Source organism: Neolamprologus brichardi, chromosome 5 (genome assembly GCF_056152115.1).
Source record: "Neolamprologus brichardi isolate AB-2024 chromosome 5, ASM5615211v1, whole genome shotgun sequence".
NCBI lineage: Eukaryota > Metazoa > Chordata > Actinopteri > Cichliformes > Cichlidae > Neolamprologus > Neolamprologus brichardi.
This window is the reverse complement of record NC_142108.1, coordinates 8,362,730-8,379,396: the sequence shown is the minus strand read 5'-3', so window position 1 is coordinate 8,379,396 and position 16,667 is coordinate 8,362,730. Positions and strand designations below refer to the sequence as shown.

At 42.1% G+C, this 16,667-nt stretch overlaps 1 protein-coding gene across 8 annotated transcripts in view; it reads right to left on the bottom strand.

Annotated features, from left to right (window-relative positions):
• magi1b (membrane associated guanylate kinase, WW and PDZ domain containing 1b) overlaps positions 1-16,667 on the bottom strand; it is a 138,415-nt gene that overhangs the window by 45,693 nt on the left and 76,055 nt on the right. For 6 of the 8 annotated variants that reach the window (XM_087840606.1, XM_087840599.1, XM_087840605.1 and 3 more), the window contains exons 3-9: positions 11,451-11,570; positions 9,653-9,895; positions 6,579-6,804; positions 5,617-5,699; positions 5,008-5,043; positions 1,706-1,763; positions 655-788 (exon numbers count right to left, since the gene is read on the bottom strand). In XM_087840606.1, the coding sequence (XP_087696732.1) occupies positions 655-788; positions 1,706-1,763; positions 5,008-5,043; positions 5,617-5,699; positions 6,579-6,804; positions 9,653-9,895; positions 11,451-11,570 (900 nt within the window). The remainder of the gene's footprint in view (positions 1-654; positions 789-1,705; positions 1,764-5,007; positions 5,044-5,616; positions 5,700-6,578; positions 6,805-9,652; positions 9,896-11,450; positions 11,571-16,667) is intronic. The other 2 variants (XM_087840603.1, XM_087840604.1) reach the window with 1 other exon arrangement.

Below are 16,667 nucleotides of genomic sequence, written 5' to 3'. Positions count from 1 at the left end.
TGCAGAGAGATTCATCCTTCAATTGGGGGAAAAAAAATCAGCAGGTGAATCTAATGTTTTATGCTGAATGAGCAGAATGTGGAGTGCAATAGGAGAATTCCCTCTTGAGTTGACCTGCATTTGCAATTAATTTCACTGTAGGGTGTCCTGTGAATATGCAAAGAAAGGAGGGTAAGAGCATCACTGAGCTACCCGTTGCTTGGTTTTGGGCAGCTGTCTCAGAAGAAGTGTTTGGGAAGAGTTCTTATTAGTGTTACAACTGGCAGCAATTTATTAAGTAACACAAAATTAAGGGTCTCCACTCCAGCTCTTAAGCAGGCAGGTGGGAGCCAAACTTACCTGTCGCTACCTTCGTCCAATTTATAACAAGCAAACAAGAATCAAAAGGTAGCACAGAAAACTGAAATTAACTTCAAAAAGGCTGCGTGGTGCAGCCGCAAATAATAGTTATGCCTTTATGGGAGGGCACTTAGCAAATCATAAGGCAGGAGCTGGCAGCAAAAATAAAACTGTAGCAGTAATAGGCATTGGCAGATAAAGTCACACTCGCTCATACTCACACAGACAGACACGCAGAGCATGCAGGCAACTCATTTATACACATGAATAAGAAAGAAAGAAAATGACGCCCCCGGTGGGGGCTTGTGAACGAACCTCGGATGTAGCGCTCACCTTCAGGTGGCTGCTGGCTCTGGGGCTGAGGCTGCTGAGGCTGCTGCTGTTCCAGCTGCCTGCGCTTCTTAGCCTCTAGCACCGGATTTTCATACTGGGTCTTCCTGTTGATATGACTTTGGGACGGTGGACGGAGTGGATGAAAAGAACATAAGAATACAGAACAAGATGTAAGGGGAGGGGGTAAAGATCAGCAGGAGAGCACAGCAGGGACACGGAGAAGAGGATAAGGTAACAGCGGAGCGGGAGAGGGTCAACAAAGGGCGAGGGGATTGGGGTGGGGAGTGGAGAAACATGGCGATAAGCTTTGATTAATACATGGTGGCACAATGCACACACACCCACGCTTACACAGAAACCTCTCTTTGAGATGCACATGACACAGCCGTGCCTACAAATCACATCAAATAAATCCTTTTGTGCTGATGGCTTAATTTCGCTGAAACCACAAATATCTTTCACATTACAGCCTGGGAGGTTTCCTACTAACCTAACTAGCACTGAAAAATGGAACCTGAAAGCGCCACATTATACAGCAAATGAAGGAAACTGTGAATAATGTATATTAGAAAAAATATTGCAGAAACAAAGAGAGAGGGGGTGGGGGGTGGGGGGGGAGAAATGCCACAGCCTTGGGCCCACAGGTGCTGCTTTGAACAACAAAAAAAAAAAACAAACTAAAAAAACCTGCATGAAACATATTTGTATTAATGCTGAGGCCCCAGGGCGTCACACAATATGAGATACGCACATATGTGCTCGCACAAACACGCTCGCTGCGTATTTTTGTTCATTTTTTTACGAATGTTAATGACACAAACAATGGCCTACATTTTCCAGGACACAAAAGGACTGAAATAGCTGAAGCAAGAATCTGGCTGTGATCTCTTCCATTAGCAGTCAGGTTAAGAGTTTTTGTTGCTTGAAAGAAAAAAAAAAAAAGAAATGTGTGGATGTACTTCTATTTATGCACACGAAGAAGAAGCTGGGAGCTATTTCTAGATTTTTCTGCGACGTCAGCCTGTGCACTTACTCAACATAGTAGACTCCATACACTGGATCATCTATTTTCTCCCATCCTGGAGGAAGTTCTGTAAAGAAAAAAAAAAAAGATAATGAGACAAAGGAAGTAAGTAAATCTTGACTCGCAGGAAGCCGTGTATTGAGCCATTTGAGGCAAAGCCAGGAGAGACCTTTTGCCACGTCATTGTAATCGGCCCGTCAGTCAGTCTCCGAGGCCAGAGCAACTCAACAGCTTCACAGGCTGTCTGGCTGTTCTCACCTCTGTCCCACTCACAATGCTGACATTTCCACCCATCAGATAAGAACAGAGCAAGACCCCCATGGGCACAGGTGGATGTATGAATGCGGGAAGGGGGGTAGAGAGATGAAAGGCACATGAGAAGGAAATCATGAGAAGGCAGTGGACAGGAGCACGGGAAGTGGGAAGAAATACAGGGAAAAAACGGCAATGAAGAAGAGGCGGGTAAAGTTATAAATGACAGGAAGCAGGTGGAAAATTCCAGGCTTAGAAAGCTTTGTGCAAAATACATTGAAGCTAAAAAGACATGTACTAAATTCTGTGAGATGATTGGTTGGTTTCTGAATGAACGACTTCTCTTCTTTTCTTTCCCCTCATACAGAAGAAAAACAACATTGTACAGAATATCACACAGAAACACACGTCTCTAATCAGTGCGCTGGAAAGGTATGGTCGAAAAGTACCTGTCCTTGGCTAAACAAAGGCACCGAGGCTCTTTAGTTTTCACATGGATCGCTAAGTGTCTGGTAGAGATTGTTGCAGATTTTACTTCACATTGGTCTCTTTGTGGGCAGAATTAAAACCGGCTTGAGTAGAACTGAAAGGGACACTGTTCACACTGATGTAAGCACACATGTGCGAGCGCTAAAACACGTGAAAAGGTGAAACTCAAAAAGATGACCATAGAAAGACATGAATATGGTGCCAATGTGCAATCATCCAGTGGTGCAAACTTGCTGCAGCGCAAAGCTGTTATCTTCAACAGAGCCATCTGATTCACTTCTCCAGCCTGATTACAGCAGCATTGATTACTGGCCATCCTCCACACAGATAATGTCACAGGCTTCTAATTGGCTACAAACGGAGATTGTCCGGTAATCCTCTCCTTTGACCAATAAGTTCTACATATTATTATTATTATTATTATTATTATTATTGTATATATATATTTATATTTATTCATACATTCTTATATATTTCTATACTGTGTATTTTGTTGTACAGTTATTTTATTTTCAACTTTAATTTATATATTTTATCTTATTCCTTCCCAGTTAAATTTACCCTTTTTAATTTTCATATTTATTTCCCATCTTATTCATAGCCTTTTTTTCTTTAGGTCACGAGCAGTTGTGTAAGCATTTCACTGCATATCGTACTGTGTATGTGACAAATAAAATTGGAATTTGAATTTGAATTACCCCCAGCCAATTTCTGCTCTGCCCTGCGTGCAAGTAGATGGTAATTACAATCATCCAACTTGGAGAGCTTCCCTCTGCTTTTTAATAAGGAGGACCTCGGCTAGAGTGGAATCAGCTGCAGATGCAGACACACAGAAACACGCCGCCGCGGTCTACATATTAATTTATCACTTGTTAGTAAAACCAGAGCCAACAGCTCCGTGCGTGTGAGCGGCTCGGGCTTCTGTGGGTTCCGTCTTTTTCTACACCTGCTGAAGTGCATCTAAAAGCACAAGCGGCAAAGAAGAAATGCAAGGTTACGGGAAAGAGATGTCGCGAGGGTGAACGCGCAAGGCGAGCACGGTAAATTATCATTTAGATGTTTTGAACTGGAACGTTAAATGGAATGCGGTCCCGCCTGGCGTCACGCAAAAATTCTAATCACCCACGTTATTTCACACTGCACTAGTTCCACTCCGGGAGGACCACCTGTGTGTGTGTGTATAAGCGCAGAGAGAGGACGTTCTGTGCTGCAAACCTACTAAAAGCCTGGCATTGGTTTCGCTGTGTTTGCAAACACAGATGACAACAGCAAAGACAAAGGGAGAGAAAGTCGTCGCTCATTAAGCCGTGTTTTGCTCTCACCCCGTGTCCCTCTTCCCACTTTCTAGAACACATTGTGATTTCGAGGGGGAGACGAGCGTGATGAGTTACGCGTTTAACTGTTCGCATCTCATTCTGTTGATATAGAGCTGCGATTGATTTCTCCGGAGGAAGAGTCTGCCACAGAGAGGCACTTCTTGTGCACGTGGGTGTACGTGAGAATTTGGGCATGCGTGCCGGCGTTCATAAAAAGGCTTTCGTCTGCTCGTCTCCTTCGAGAGCAGGATTTAATTGCGGTTTCTGTGCCCACCTGCATCGGAGGGCGCCGATCGATAATTATTGAGCACGTTCATCCAGTTGAGGATGTCTTGTGGACAGGGTTGGGGGGGCTTGTCTGACCTGAAGATTTAAGCGCTGTTGATGCTTAGCAATTGGAGTGGGTTTAAAAATAAAGAAATAAAAGGGTGATAGATTCTCCGTTTTCCTTGGCAGCATCTCATCAACCTGTTTGGATCTGGTGTGCTCTCTTTTTCCTGCTTTTATTGCTTTTTGCTGGAAACACCTTCTGCTGCTCGGGGGAAAAAAAAAAAAGAGCTGGAGAGACTAAAACGAAGCAGTTTCTCTGTAGTTGAACCCTTTCATATTACATTTAACCATTTTAAACAGTGCTAATATAGAATATATATTTACTAAAGCAGTAATGACGATGATGAAAACATACTAAGTTCATCCAGATTTTCATCACAGTATTAGATGTGGGCGTTTATATTTTCCCCCCCTTGTATTGCACCATGCACCCCATGACCACATGTCAATCATTATTCTGATATATTTCCTCTAATGGAATAATTCATTACAGGTGCATAACAGTGCGGGGCATCATCTCCAGACACCATTTATCCTGCACAGGTGGCCTCACCGCTCTGTCTGAGAGGCTAGTTAGTCTGCTGATGGGCATCAGAACAAAGAGCCTGTAGCTGTCTGGCTCAGACAGGCACATTAGGAAACCATCATTACAACAATCTTCTCTGGATCAGCTTTTTGCCTCTTATGTCTGATATGATGGCCTTCTGATGTGGGACTGTTTTGTAAGGCTGTGTAGTGTGCACCTGCATGGCTGGTGGCATGTGGGTTTGATGACAATTATGTTCAAGGCCGCATACGAATGCACATTTAAAAATCCCACGTACTAATGGAAGGGCAGACAATTGTCATGATGTGTCATTTCTGAATGATTAAAGTCACAGTCACCTAAGTGATACATGTCAAAAAGATGAGAGAAGTTCCTACCTAGGTCATTATCCAGCTCCTCTGTATGTACCCCTTCTACTCAGTCGAGTGGACGGCACAGCAGCGCCACAGGATTGTTGTTGGGAAGGCAAAGGCAGGAGGGGTGGATTGAAGCAGAAAGACAAACATCTGTGAGTTAGGCGGCTGTAATAACAACATCTGGACACTGGGTGGCAAGATTTAACCAAAACCAGAGCAACAACCTCTGAAAAACCATGTTTACTAAAATCAGGCGGCACTAAAGACTGGATCTCTGAATGTGGTTTGACACCATAATGGAGTTGAGCTTGTGACCTTTTCTTTTTCTGTATACTGTAACAATAGACTACAAAATTGGGGAAGGCAATTAATGGAAGGTGTAGGTCTTGTTGCTCCAAGAACCAGCTGGAAGAAGAGCAAAGGTGGCACCAGCCAGTGGACTGCACACCTTTTTCTGTGACCCAATACTGACACCTAAAGACTAAAAGGGTGAACCTCTCAGATGTGTTATGAGAGTATGAGGTTTTGGGTACGGTGTAGAAAAACATGCTCTAAACAACGGAACAAAACAAATGAAAAAATTTTAGCTTACAGAAGATTTTGCACAAACATTGACAGACAGACACATACCATCATCTTCAGATTCTTCCAGGGGTTTCTGAGGTTTGTCCAGGCACCGAGGGTCTATCCAGGAGGTCGTCCTTGTATTGTGGCTAAACAGAACACACAAGACAGGCCAGACAAGACAAATTATTAGAGGGTAGCTAATAGACGTCGGAAATTTGACCCTGAAACAGGTGGAATGAATGATTTATAAAAAAGGAAAACGTGACACACGGCACTTGATCATTAACTGAAAGCCCTGAAAGTCAGGTCAATATTGCTGAGATTAAACAGGAAACATTTAAATCTGAGCAAAGTGGAATGCTTTTACCATGTTAATAATAGTAAAAAAGAACATTATGATTGTTCATTTTAATGGGTGTAGAGAAGAATAACACAGCTGGAAGAATCCTAAAAAGAAGAACAATATAAACATAAGTAAGTTACACTGGATATTTAAAGTTTTATGCCTAATATTAAGGAATTTCAAATCTATTAGAATCTGTTTGGCAAGTAACAACAGCAAGGAGTAAGGCATCATAGATGGAAAGCATGACCAGGTAATCTGTAATAAATTTCTCTCTAATTCTCTATCTTGCAGACTTTAAATTGGTTAAAGGTTCATGGCTGCAGGAGCGATGCAGGAGGAACTCTTTGGTATCCTGAATTATGCTTCATGCAGCCGCTGGTAATGTACGCTGCATTCGTTAAACTTTCATGCTTCCTAAAGCCTTCGAGTACTCTCCACAGCGACACACGTCTGTCACATTAAGATGAAACCTGGATCTGGTTTAGACGGTGCAGACGACGGTTAATACAGAAAGAGAGTCAGCCATGAGAAAATGTGTCGCGTTAGATAAAGTCATGTCCCATTTTAAACAGAGTTTAATCAAAATGAAAGGAAGCTTCATTCAGCCACATTGACAGTGAACACTGATAATATCTGATTTAAGAGTAAGCACTACTGGAATCCGACCTTTGGTACTTACTCTATAAAATAGACCTCTCCGTTCTCGGTATAGGCCATCTCCCAGTTGTCGGGCAGAGGTCCCAGCGGATCCTCTGGGGGAGGATGGCTCAGGTGAGTGTGTGTCTGCTGTGTGCTCTCCGTGGTGGCCGGTGGTGAGGGGGTTGTCCCAGCGTAGGACAGGTCACTCTGGCGGGGGGCGAAAGGGAGCACCGAGTGATGAATCTCGTCTAATTCACTAGAGTCTCCTGGAGGGACAAAAAACCCAGAACACACACACAGCCTGGTGTCAAAAATCTTTCAACTAAAGGACGCCAGTAACACTTTCAAGGAGCAACAAGTAGCTGTGAAAACAATGAGTTAACCTTGGGACAATGGTGCGCTGCATTTCAAGCTTGGATTTCCAAGCTACCAGTTGTCAACCGGAAAGCTCCCACCAAACCCAACTCAGCAATCCAACATGGCAGCAGTGCACGTAAACATGAGTGAAACTGTAAAACTTGCAATCTGCTGCACTACTGTTGTGTATCTGTGACTCGCTGAATGAGCCACACACAGAGCACTGACCGGACTTTACTAGGATGTACTCAATTAGGAAATTCCATTTGCTCTGGAAGATGGGTGACGCAAATGGAACGCATCACGAAATCAACTAAAGAAAAGACAACTGTCTTCAAACAAACAAGTGCTCCTGTTGATTACACCGTTTTTTTTTAAGTATCGTCACAAGATACAGTCTATTATGTAACCTTAAAGTCTGTTCGCTAATAGAAAAAAAACATTTCCTAATACATTAAGAATTACTGAAACATAATTTAAATGGGAGTTTGGAAGAATTCCAGTCATTTAGTGTATTTCTATAATGTTTTAAATTTCAATAGGAATAAAAACATCGCCTGCCTGAGCAGTCTGAATAATTTAAAGACTAAAAAAAATTTGAAAAAAGTTTCATGAGGCTGTAAAAATCCACAACTAGATGACAAGAAAGCCTCATGTCAGTGAGTTTTTGCACCTATTTATTGAATGAAATCAGTTAAGTTGCTATAGCATGTTTCCATTTAGCCCAATAACTTCCTACAGACAGAAGTACTTTGGGCTTGTTTCTTTCCTCCTTCAGTAAAGAATGCTGAGTGGGCAGTTCACGCCTTGAAAGTGCTAGCACCTTGCTTCCTGCCGGTTCATTTCCACACTCACACTTGAGTGGCACTTGTCACACAATCACAGAGAGTTAAACAACTTCTGGTGCCACATTTGAAAAACACATGTCAGCCACAGCTTTAAGGCTGAAACTCCTTAAATTTCCTACTCGCCGACTAACAAGGAAATCCCAGAAATTACTCCAGTTCATTTCTTTAAATGTCAAACAAGCAGCACTGCTGTCATTTTACCAACTTAAACTTAATTTAATGGACTATTTTCCCCCAAAATCAATTTCACATATGGAATCTGCTCAGGTGTCTAATGCTCGCAGCCAGATGGCACTATTTTACATGTGTGAATGCAGATACGCAGGCAGCAGATGCAGTCAGAGCCAGAGACCACTTACTCACCAATCAAAGAAGTTCTTGTATTCTGCAGCCCCTCTCCACAGCAAAGGGCTCTTTCTCTCTCCACTTCTTTTGTGCTTTCTCCTACTTCTTTTCTGAGCTTATCCTTTTTCACAGTATAAAAACCTCCCCTGCTTGTTTCTTTCTCCCTTTTCAGTCGTTTCTTTTTTAGACTTGCCCTCTTTCTCAGTCACCTCCTCTTTCTATTTAATTTCCTGCTACCTTCTCTCCACTTGCATTCGCCTCCCACTTTATCCATCAGCTCTCAAATGATTTTTCTCCCCCGCTTCTCCTCTCCCAAAAACTAAAAGAGTGAAAGAAAGTGATTCTCAGGCTGATCTGCAGGGTCTGTTTGCTTTGGTGTCCAAATCAGCTGAAGGAGCGGTGAGTCCCGTGAAACAAGGAGGAGTTAAAAACAACCACAGCTGCTAGCTGGTTACAGGCAAAGTGTGAGAAAGAGGAAAGATCTCTTTGAAAATGCAGATAAGCATTTAGAAGTGTCAGATGTGATGTATCACTTTGGGTCTTCTCTGTGAAAAGAAGGCAAATTTAATTTAGCTTTGGGTCTGCTGCCAGCCTTCTGGGTCCATTCTTTTATCTTCTGTCCAAAGTTGTATTAAAATGAATGTGAGACAAAAAAAAATGCTGCTCTTAACACCTGGCTTCAAAACATGGCTTACACGCATCTTGAGTGACCATTTGCTTTTTGATTTCAGGTGCCAAGCTCACACCCTGCTTGAGAGAAGGACACACACATCTGTGCTGAGCTGGCCAGAGAAGATGAGTGCACTGTGTGGTGCCACAGCTTGTGTACACAGCTACCAAGGCGTTAGTGCGGGCAAATCAACAGGTTTGGTATTCACATTATTTTATTTAGTATTTGCTTTTCTGGCTCCACTCTTATAGTATTCAATACTATATTGGATAGAAATCAATTATCAGTTCCTCCAGGAAACACTTTTCAGATTAATAATTTTTTATGGAGTTAAAATGAAATAAAAATGAACAGAAAATCTTTTGAGATGCTGATCTTATTTTGTCAGATCACTTATCTGAAGTCTAACGCCAATTTATGTAAAGGAGCGTTATCAGCAAGCAATCAAGTATTAATGTACTCAGTGTACACGCAAAAACAGTGCTCTGTCAGTGTTCCCTTCATGACTCGATAATGAAATATTCTCGTCTCATCAGTTGAAAATTTTAACCAACTATAGTTGTTATTCATTTAGAGTTATTCACTTCAGTCTCCCTCATGTCTTGCTAATCTGACTTGAGTAAATGGAACTTTGCAGATGGTTTAAACCGTGGCTCTTATTATACATTTGTGTCATAGCAGAGGGTTATTTTCTTCAACATGGCAGCGTCCTGACAGAGCCATACATGGTCATTTATACACGTGCTGTTGTACTCTTCACTAAAAGCAAACAGCAGAGCGCTTCTTCAATGCACAAAATCATGGAGATACAACGCTCAGTGTTACTCGAGTGTCAATCTAAACTTATAAGAGACTCTCCACCCATCCGATTTCCTCTCCTTCCTCCGCACGTACCTGTAAAGCTGCTGTTCATGTCATGGAGGTCCTCGTCGTCCTCCTGCTGCTGCTCTCCAGGCACTAATCCAGCATTGTGCATGTCATTGTAGGACTTGGAGCGTCGGGGAGTGGAGTGCTGTGAGCCCGGCAGGCTACTCCTGAGCCCGTCTGGCAGTGGGGCATCACCGCTGTTACCACTACTGCTAATCACTTTCCCACTGGGGGGCTGCACTGGTGGCTTGGGTGTCCCATAATAGTTACCTAGGTGATGAAGGAGGCAGAAGGGAAGATGGGCGGGGATCAGAAAGACACAGAAAAGAGTAGTGGGAGGGCATAAGAGGAGGGGTCAAAGGGCCTATAGTGTGTGAGTGAAGTGTGTGTTGAAGGGGGTTTAGTCACAGTCTTTGTATGCAAATTGTCAAGTTGTGTTTGTCTGTGGGAGAATGCTAATCTCCAAAGCAAAACTGCTTTTGTTCTTTTTTTGTGTTTAATCTCAAAAAAGTTTCACAAGCATCACCCCCCCCCCCCCTTTTTTTATTTTTTATAACTAAACAGTTACTCTATTTCTCAAATCACTTTTTACTGCTATAGCTTAATTAGACTGATATTTTCTAAGTCAACCTTAAACACCAGTTTCTCAGATAATAGATACTCTGACACAGCACAGCACCTGCTTTCCTCCATAAAAATCCATTTCTTCAGTGCCAGCGAAACATTTTGGTTCAACTAAAAAATTCAAATTCAAACATACAGAAAATCACTCATGCTCGTCCAAAGAGTAACCAGGCAGAGGTAAAGAGACTGTACCATCTGCAGACCAGCATCTAAAGCCACAGTCTTAATGAGCGAATGGTGTTTGCTCCAAAATATAAGTAAGCTATACTGAGCTAGTCTAATTATTTTGCATTGGCTTGAGTACAATTAATCAACCGTGCTCACAGACCTAAAGGATAAAATAATTAAATTCTAGAAGCCGATAGAGTTACAGATGATTCATAGTTTGAACTTTACATTATCAGACGTGAAGATATAATAACAGCGAAAAACCTGCAGTCAAACATGATGGAATTATCCAAGATGATAATGTTTCTGCTTTTCTGTAAGAGCAAAACACCCAGGTTTACACCATGCATAGACTGAAGAAGGTGGACGGATGTTTACATACTGTAGTTTCAGTTGTCAGTTCTTATACGCAGTCTCGAACCACATTTTAGATCCTAACCAAGCTTCAGACTTTATTCTCACACACGTCAGACCTGTCTGAGGTCCATAACTGTATTTTGACAGGCATTTCAAAACATTACGTAATAGATATGATGGGAAAAGCAAACTACATGACAGTTGACTTGTCATGTTGCAGAGCTCTGTGTGTGCCCTCTGCTTAGTAGAGACACAGAGGCTTTTGTGCTCTCCGCAAGTTTCATTATGGGCGTATCTTTGTGTGGAAATAAATAAAGTTTAAAAACTCACTCAGAATAAGAGTAAAAGCTGTCTGAGATTTGTAAAATGGGTCCGTGTTGAACAAATGTGCTGTGTAGCACGCCTGTGCCTTTGTATCTCTTCCAGGAAACTGTTAGCTCAGTACGGTATCTAAATGTTATTCAGTTAATCTCACACCTTTACACTGTGTCGCTTATTCAGAAAAATAGCAAAAGCTCAAACAAACTACAAAATGAGTCTTCTAATACAATACAAGCAGCAGGTTTTAAAGTGATTTAAACCCTGTTTGTGTTATATTGTTGTTGGTAGAGATGGGAGGCTCGATCTGCTGGTTCTACTTCTAAGATTCACCTGTCCAGCAACCTTTCTAATTTACCATCATATGTTCCTATCTCCAAGAGGGTCCCACTTTTCTCCAATTCCAGGAATTGCTCTACTGAGAGGAAGTCGTAGTCCACGCCAGGAACTTCTCCTTCGCGTGGGGCACGGGTAGTACCTAGACAGAAAAACAGAGAGAAACGTAAAGTTAGACGACTTCTTTTTTTCCCATTTCATTATGTGACATTTCATCACCTTGGGAATCTGAATGCTATGATGTCAAATGAACTGCCATGTGCACCCTTTGGGATTTCCCACACACACTTGTTCCACCTTCCTCCCCATAATCCTAATCTTTCTGTTCCTATATCCTCTCGTTTAAGTTGTGCATATATATCCACATGCATTAGAAGCCTCCATCGCAATTGGTGCAGAGCGAGTTGCAAACAGCAGAGCCTAAAAGAATGATTATCAATTGTCTGCTATGATGTTATTTCTCGGGTGGGGTGTGAAGTATTGTAGTGGCACCTCAGTGAGAGCCTGCCATATGTGCCGGGGTGGAATGGGAGTGTGTGTGTCTGTTTCTGAATTGGCATGCAGCCTGTGAAATTCTAGCACTTGCCTTTAATGGCTGCAGACAGTTGGCCGGTGTGGCACCAGCGGTAAACAGCTTTACACATGAAACGCTGTGTTTCTATTTAACCATTCAATGTTTGCCTGACTAATGTGATTTCCACGCTATTGTACACGCCGCTCTGAAGTTCTCTTTAGCGTTATCTCACTCTCTACCTAATTGATTTTATCCTACTCCAAAAATCGAATTATTCTGGCACAAATAAAAGCATCCAGTGCCCATGGCAAAATATCTTTGTCTTCTATTTAGTGACAGCAGAGGGCTTTCCCTGCTTTGCCTACTTCCCTTGAAACCCCTTTCTTCCATCTCCCGATCTGTCTTATCTTGCAATCATTTTGTCTCCAGTGGGCTGCTAAGCAATAAGCTGGTAAAAATAGATGTGTGAGAATACGGGGAGAGGCTCCCACTGCAGCCACGTTCGGTGACACTGGTGATAAATCACAGATGCGCACATCCTAACTCGAGCAAGCGTACAATGCACACAGAGTTTCCACGTCTGAAGATAATGAATCTCTTATACAAATATTCTTGACATGCATCAACTCAATCATCTATTACAGTATATCGCCTATTCTATCACGGTTATATGCCATTGTATGAAGGACACAGACAGGGATAATCTTCTTGTGCATTACCAGAATTCGCAAGTAGCGCCCGCAAACATCTAATCGCTTGCGCACCAAGAGGAAATTGATTTAAAGTCAATCAGATACCAGTCGCTCTTTGCGCGTTCCCAGGCAGAATTTCTTTTTGCCGAATGTCAACCGTAAAGAGTGCTCAGACAAGCCGGAGTGTCCAGCCGACTGTCAGTTCACTTCGCATACAAAAGCGGCCATTGATTCGACTCCATTTAGACGGTGCTGCTCTTAGAAAACTAAATAGGAAGAATTGTGACCAGTGTTTCAAAGGAGGTGTTTAAAAAAAGGGAGAGAAAAAAAGCAGAGCCTTGGCTTATACCCAGGGTTAAGACACTGTTATCGCTATAGGCCTAATTAATTCAATATCCCCTCCCCACAAAAGCTCCATTGACCAAACTGTGGAATGGTACGAGCAAGAAAGACAGGTTGAGAGCCGAGCATAGAGACTCCTGCGACTGTGCTAAGAGTTAATGTAATCCAGCTACTGGTGCACACAACGAAGCCTCCGAGATTTGTTGTGAGGGTGTTCATCTAAAGCTGGCTGCCTTGGGGCTTAATGGTTTCAGCGTATTCACGAGTTGAGTTGGGTAGGCGGGTGTTATGTAGAAAGAAAAAAAAAAAAATCATCGTTAGCATTTCAGGAAGATGATCAAGGGAAAATGGTAAGACACTGGCAGTAACACTATAATGCTGGTAGTTCAGAGCTGCTGCCGCTGCATCAAAAACATCCCTCCAAGAAACTTAAAGCATTGCAGCCTGCAACTGTATGACACACACAGCAATGAAATACTGTTTTTTATAAGGAAAGAATAGAAACATTTAAGTCATTTATGCTTCTACAAGCATCCCGGGCCTGAGTTTCTGCTAATGAGAGGAATAATACAATGTGGGCAGGAAAGTTGCTAACTTGTGAGAGAAAGAAGTTTGTTTTCCAGTGACGACTCCTTTAGCTTCACAACTTCCTTGTCAAAAATAGGACCACATAGTTATGGCTCCATTAGAGAAAGCATGCACGATGTAAGGCTGATACTGAGCACTACCCATTAACGCGTTGCATCCCACTTCAAGATACTGCCACACTTGCCTTGAATACTGAACTTACCACTAACTGTGTGCAAATTCAGCAAAACACTACATTTCAAGCAATGTCAAGTTTCTTTTTCTGAAGTATGCAGTGGCTGTGACTAGTCAATCCCAAACACCTTACCTAATATCAATAGCTTCAAAACATATGTATACAACAGCCATCATAGAGGTTGTACACAACAAAATGAAGGAACTGAAGTCTTTTTAAGAGAACAGAATTCATCAGCAATCCATTTATAAAATTAGTGAGAATAAAAAGGTCTAAAAGCAAACACATAACCTCAACCTCCAAACACAATCTCGACAGAGCGAGTAGAAGGTTGTTAATTTTATATTAGATTAGTGTGTTAACTACCTTAATCTCCCACAGCTGAGCTAACACTTATTTTAGGTGAAGCTGCAAAAAAGCCAATAAGCCTGTGTTGGAGGGTCAGCGCGGAGGCTTGGGACTAGTTTTATTCAGCAAGGGGCTCTCTGCTGTGATTGGTGAAAATATAATAATACATGTCTGACTGAAAACCCAGACAACCATCTAAAGATAATGTTAAACCTTTCTACATTAACAAGTACGCAAGGGTATTCAGACCTGTCCTCACAGACACTTCACTACAAGGGCAACTATCACTGCTACTACTGCAAATGGAGTCAAAGAAGCGGTACTATAATAAGAAAAAACACTTGCCCATAATGAGAGCAGGGGTCCGTGTGCATGTCTGCACACAGAGCAGGTCAACAGCCTCAAAAATACTGTCACTGTCATAAGTGGGGTTTTTTTGTTTTTTTTTAAAAAAGTGTGGCTTTAAAGCTCTGCTGGTTTTTAATTTCTCCATTACCTGAAAGTGCTTTCACTAGAGCTTATATTTGTGTGTTAATATGTGTATGATTGTTGTTTAGAAATATGTACACAAATTTTATTAATTACACTTGTTCAATTGCTCTTTAATTCACATTTCTAATCAACCAATCACATGGCAGTGCATTCGGGTGTGTAGATATAATCAAAGCAACCTGCCTGAGTTGAAACGGAGTGTCAGAATGGGGGAATAGAGGTGATTTAAGTGGTTGGTGCTGCCAGATAAACTCTTGTGAGCATTTTAGGAACTGCTGATCTACTGGGAGTTTCATACACACAACAATCTATAGGATTTAAAGAAAATAGTCTACAAAAGAAAAGATTTAATGAGCAGTGATTCCCTGGGTGAAAAGTCTTTCTTGGTGTCAGAAGAGAAAAACACAGAATGAAGCAGATGGTCTAAAAGCAGGAAACCGAGGCTACATATTCACATGGGCTAGGACATGAGAAGACGGGAAAAACGTTGACTGGTCTGATGAGTCTTGATTTCTCCTGCAACATTGCTGGGGTCAGAATTTGGCATAAACAACACTGAAGCAACCGGTTCATACTGCTGGTGCAATCGGGTGGGAGATATTTTTTTTTTAAGCACACGTTGGGCCCCTTAGTACCAACTGACCCATCTTCTGATGGCTGCTTCCAGCAGAATAACACACCATGTCACACAGCGCAAATCATTGGAAAGTGCTTTCTTGAACATGACAGTGAGTTCACGGCACTCAAATGGCCTCCACAGTCACTGATTTCAATCAAACGGGGCTCCTTTGGGATGTGATGGAACGAGAGATTCACTTCGTGGATGTGCAGCCGACAAATCTGCAGCAGCTGTGTGATGCTGTCATGTCAATATGGATCAAAATCTCTGAGGAGCATTTCCAGCATCTTGTTGAATCTCTGCCATGAAGAATTAAAGCAGTTGTGAAAGCAAAACTGGGTCCAAACATGTACTTGCAAGATGTAACTAATAAAGTGGCCATTAAGTTATATGCAGTATTTTTTTTAACTTGGGGCCCAGTTGCAAGCAAGATCTTGATCGCAATTAAACTTCTTAATTAAATAAATAAAATAAAAATACATTTGCATATCCTCCTGGTAAAACAAACCACTTTGTGTAGGATCAAGACTTTTTGCGCATGTTTGTGTGAACATATGGAGCTGTGCGTAACCTTTATTCCTTCCTGTCCGTCTGACTATCCGATTGTCTGTTCCTTCCCACAGATAAGAAACCAGCAAGCTGAGCCCAGCAGAAGGTTGACTCAGATACCCACAGTCGCAAGCAGTCTTCTGGCTCATATGTGAATGGCAAACATGCACACACACACACACCTTTTGGCCTGTAATAGTATAAACAGGTTTGAGAAGGAGACACTTCCTACTCAGTGTCCTTGTCATAATCAGCAGCTGTTCCCCCTCTGCCAGCCAAAACATACATATGTAAGTGCCCGCACACAGACAGTGGGGAGGGAGGTGTCACCAAATGGCATGGTCTACGGATAACGGGGGTGTGGGTGGAGGGTAATCACCTAATGGAGCTTTATGCAACGATCTCCTTTGCAGCACACACATACACTCATAAACACCGCTTCATTATCATAACAGCTACAGAGGGGGCGCTGCCCTGTCTAAGCCGTGTACCACCTATGGTGACCGGATCAGACTCTACGAGGAGAGCAACTTAAATTCAGCACATCTGTACTTATTGGGTGCGGGGTGGAATGGATATTGGCCACCTTTCCTAAAAAATGTTTTTTGAAAAGTCAATGATCATATTGCTTCGATGCCCCTTAACTTACTGGCCAAATAATTAAGAAAAGTAAAAGCAGAAGGTAGACAAGAAGCAAAAAGGGAGACAGAAAAGATATACTGAAAGCATTCAGATGAGGCAAATAGTCAACATAGCACCCAAACTACAACAGGTATTTCCACCCAAAAAATTTGATAAATTAAATAAACAAAAGTGTAAGGCATGGTACTAATGATTTTAACTAATATTGGATCAAGACATGGCTTATGGCAACTTAACTGTGTGAGAGCACAACAAGATGAAAATCTTTTGAAAAGGAA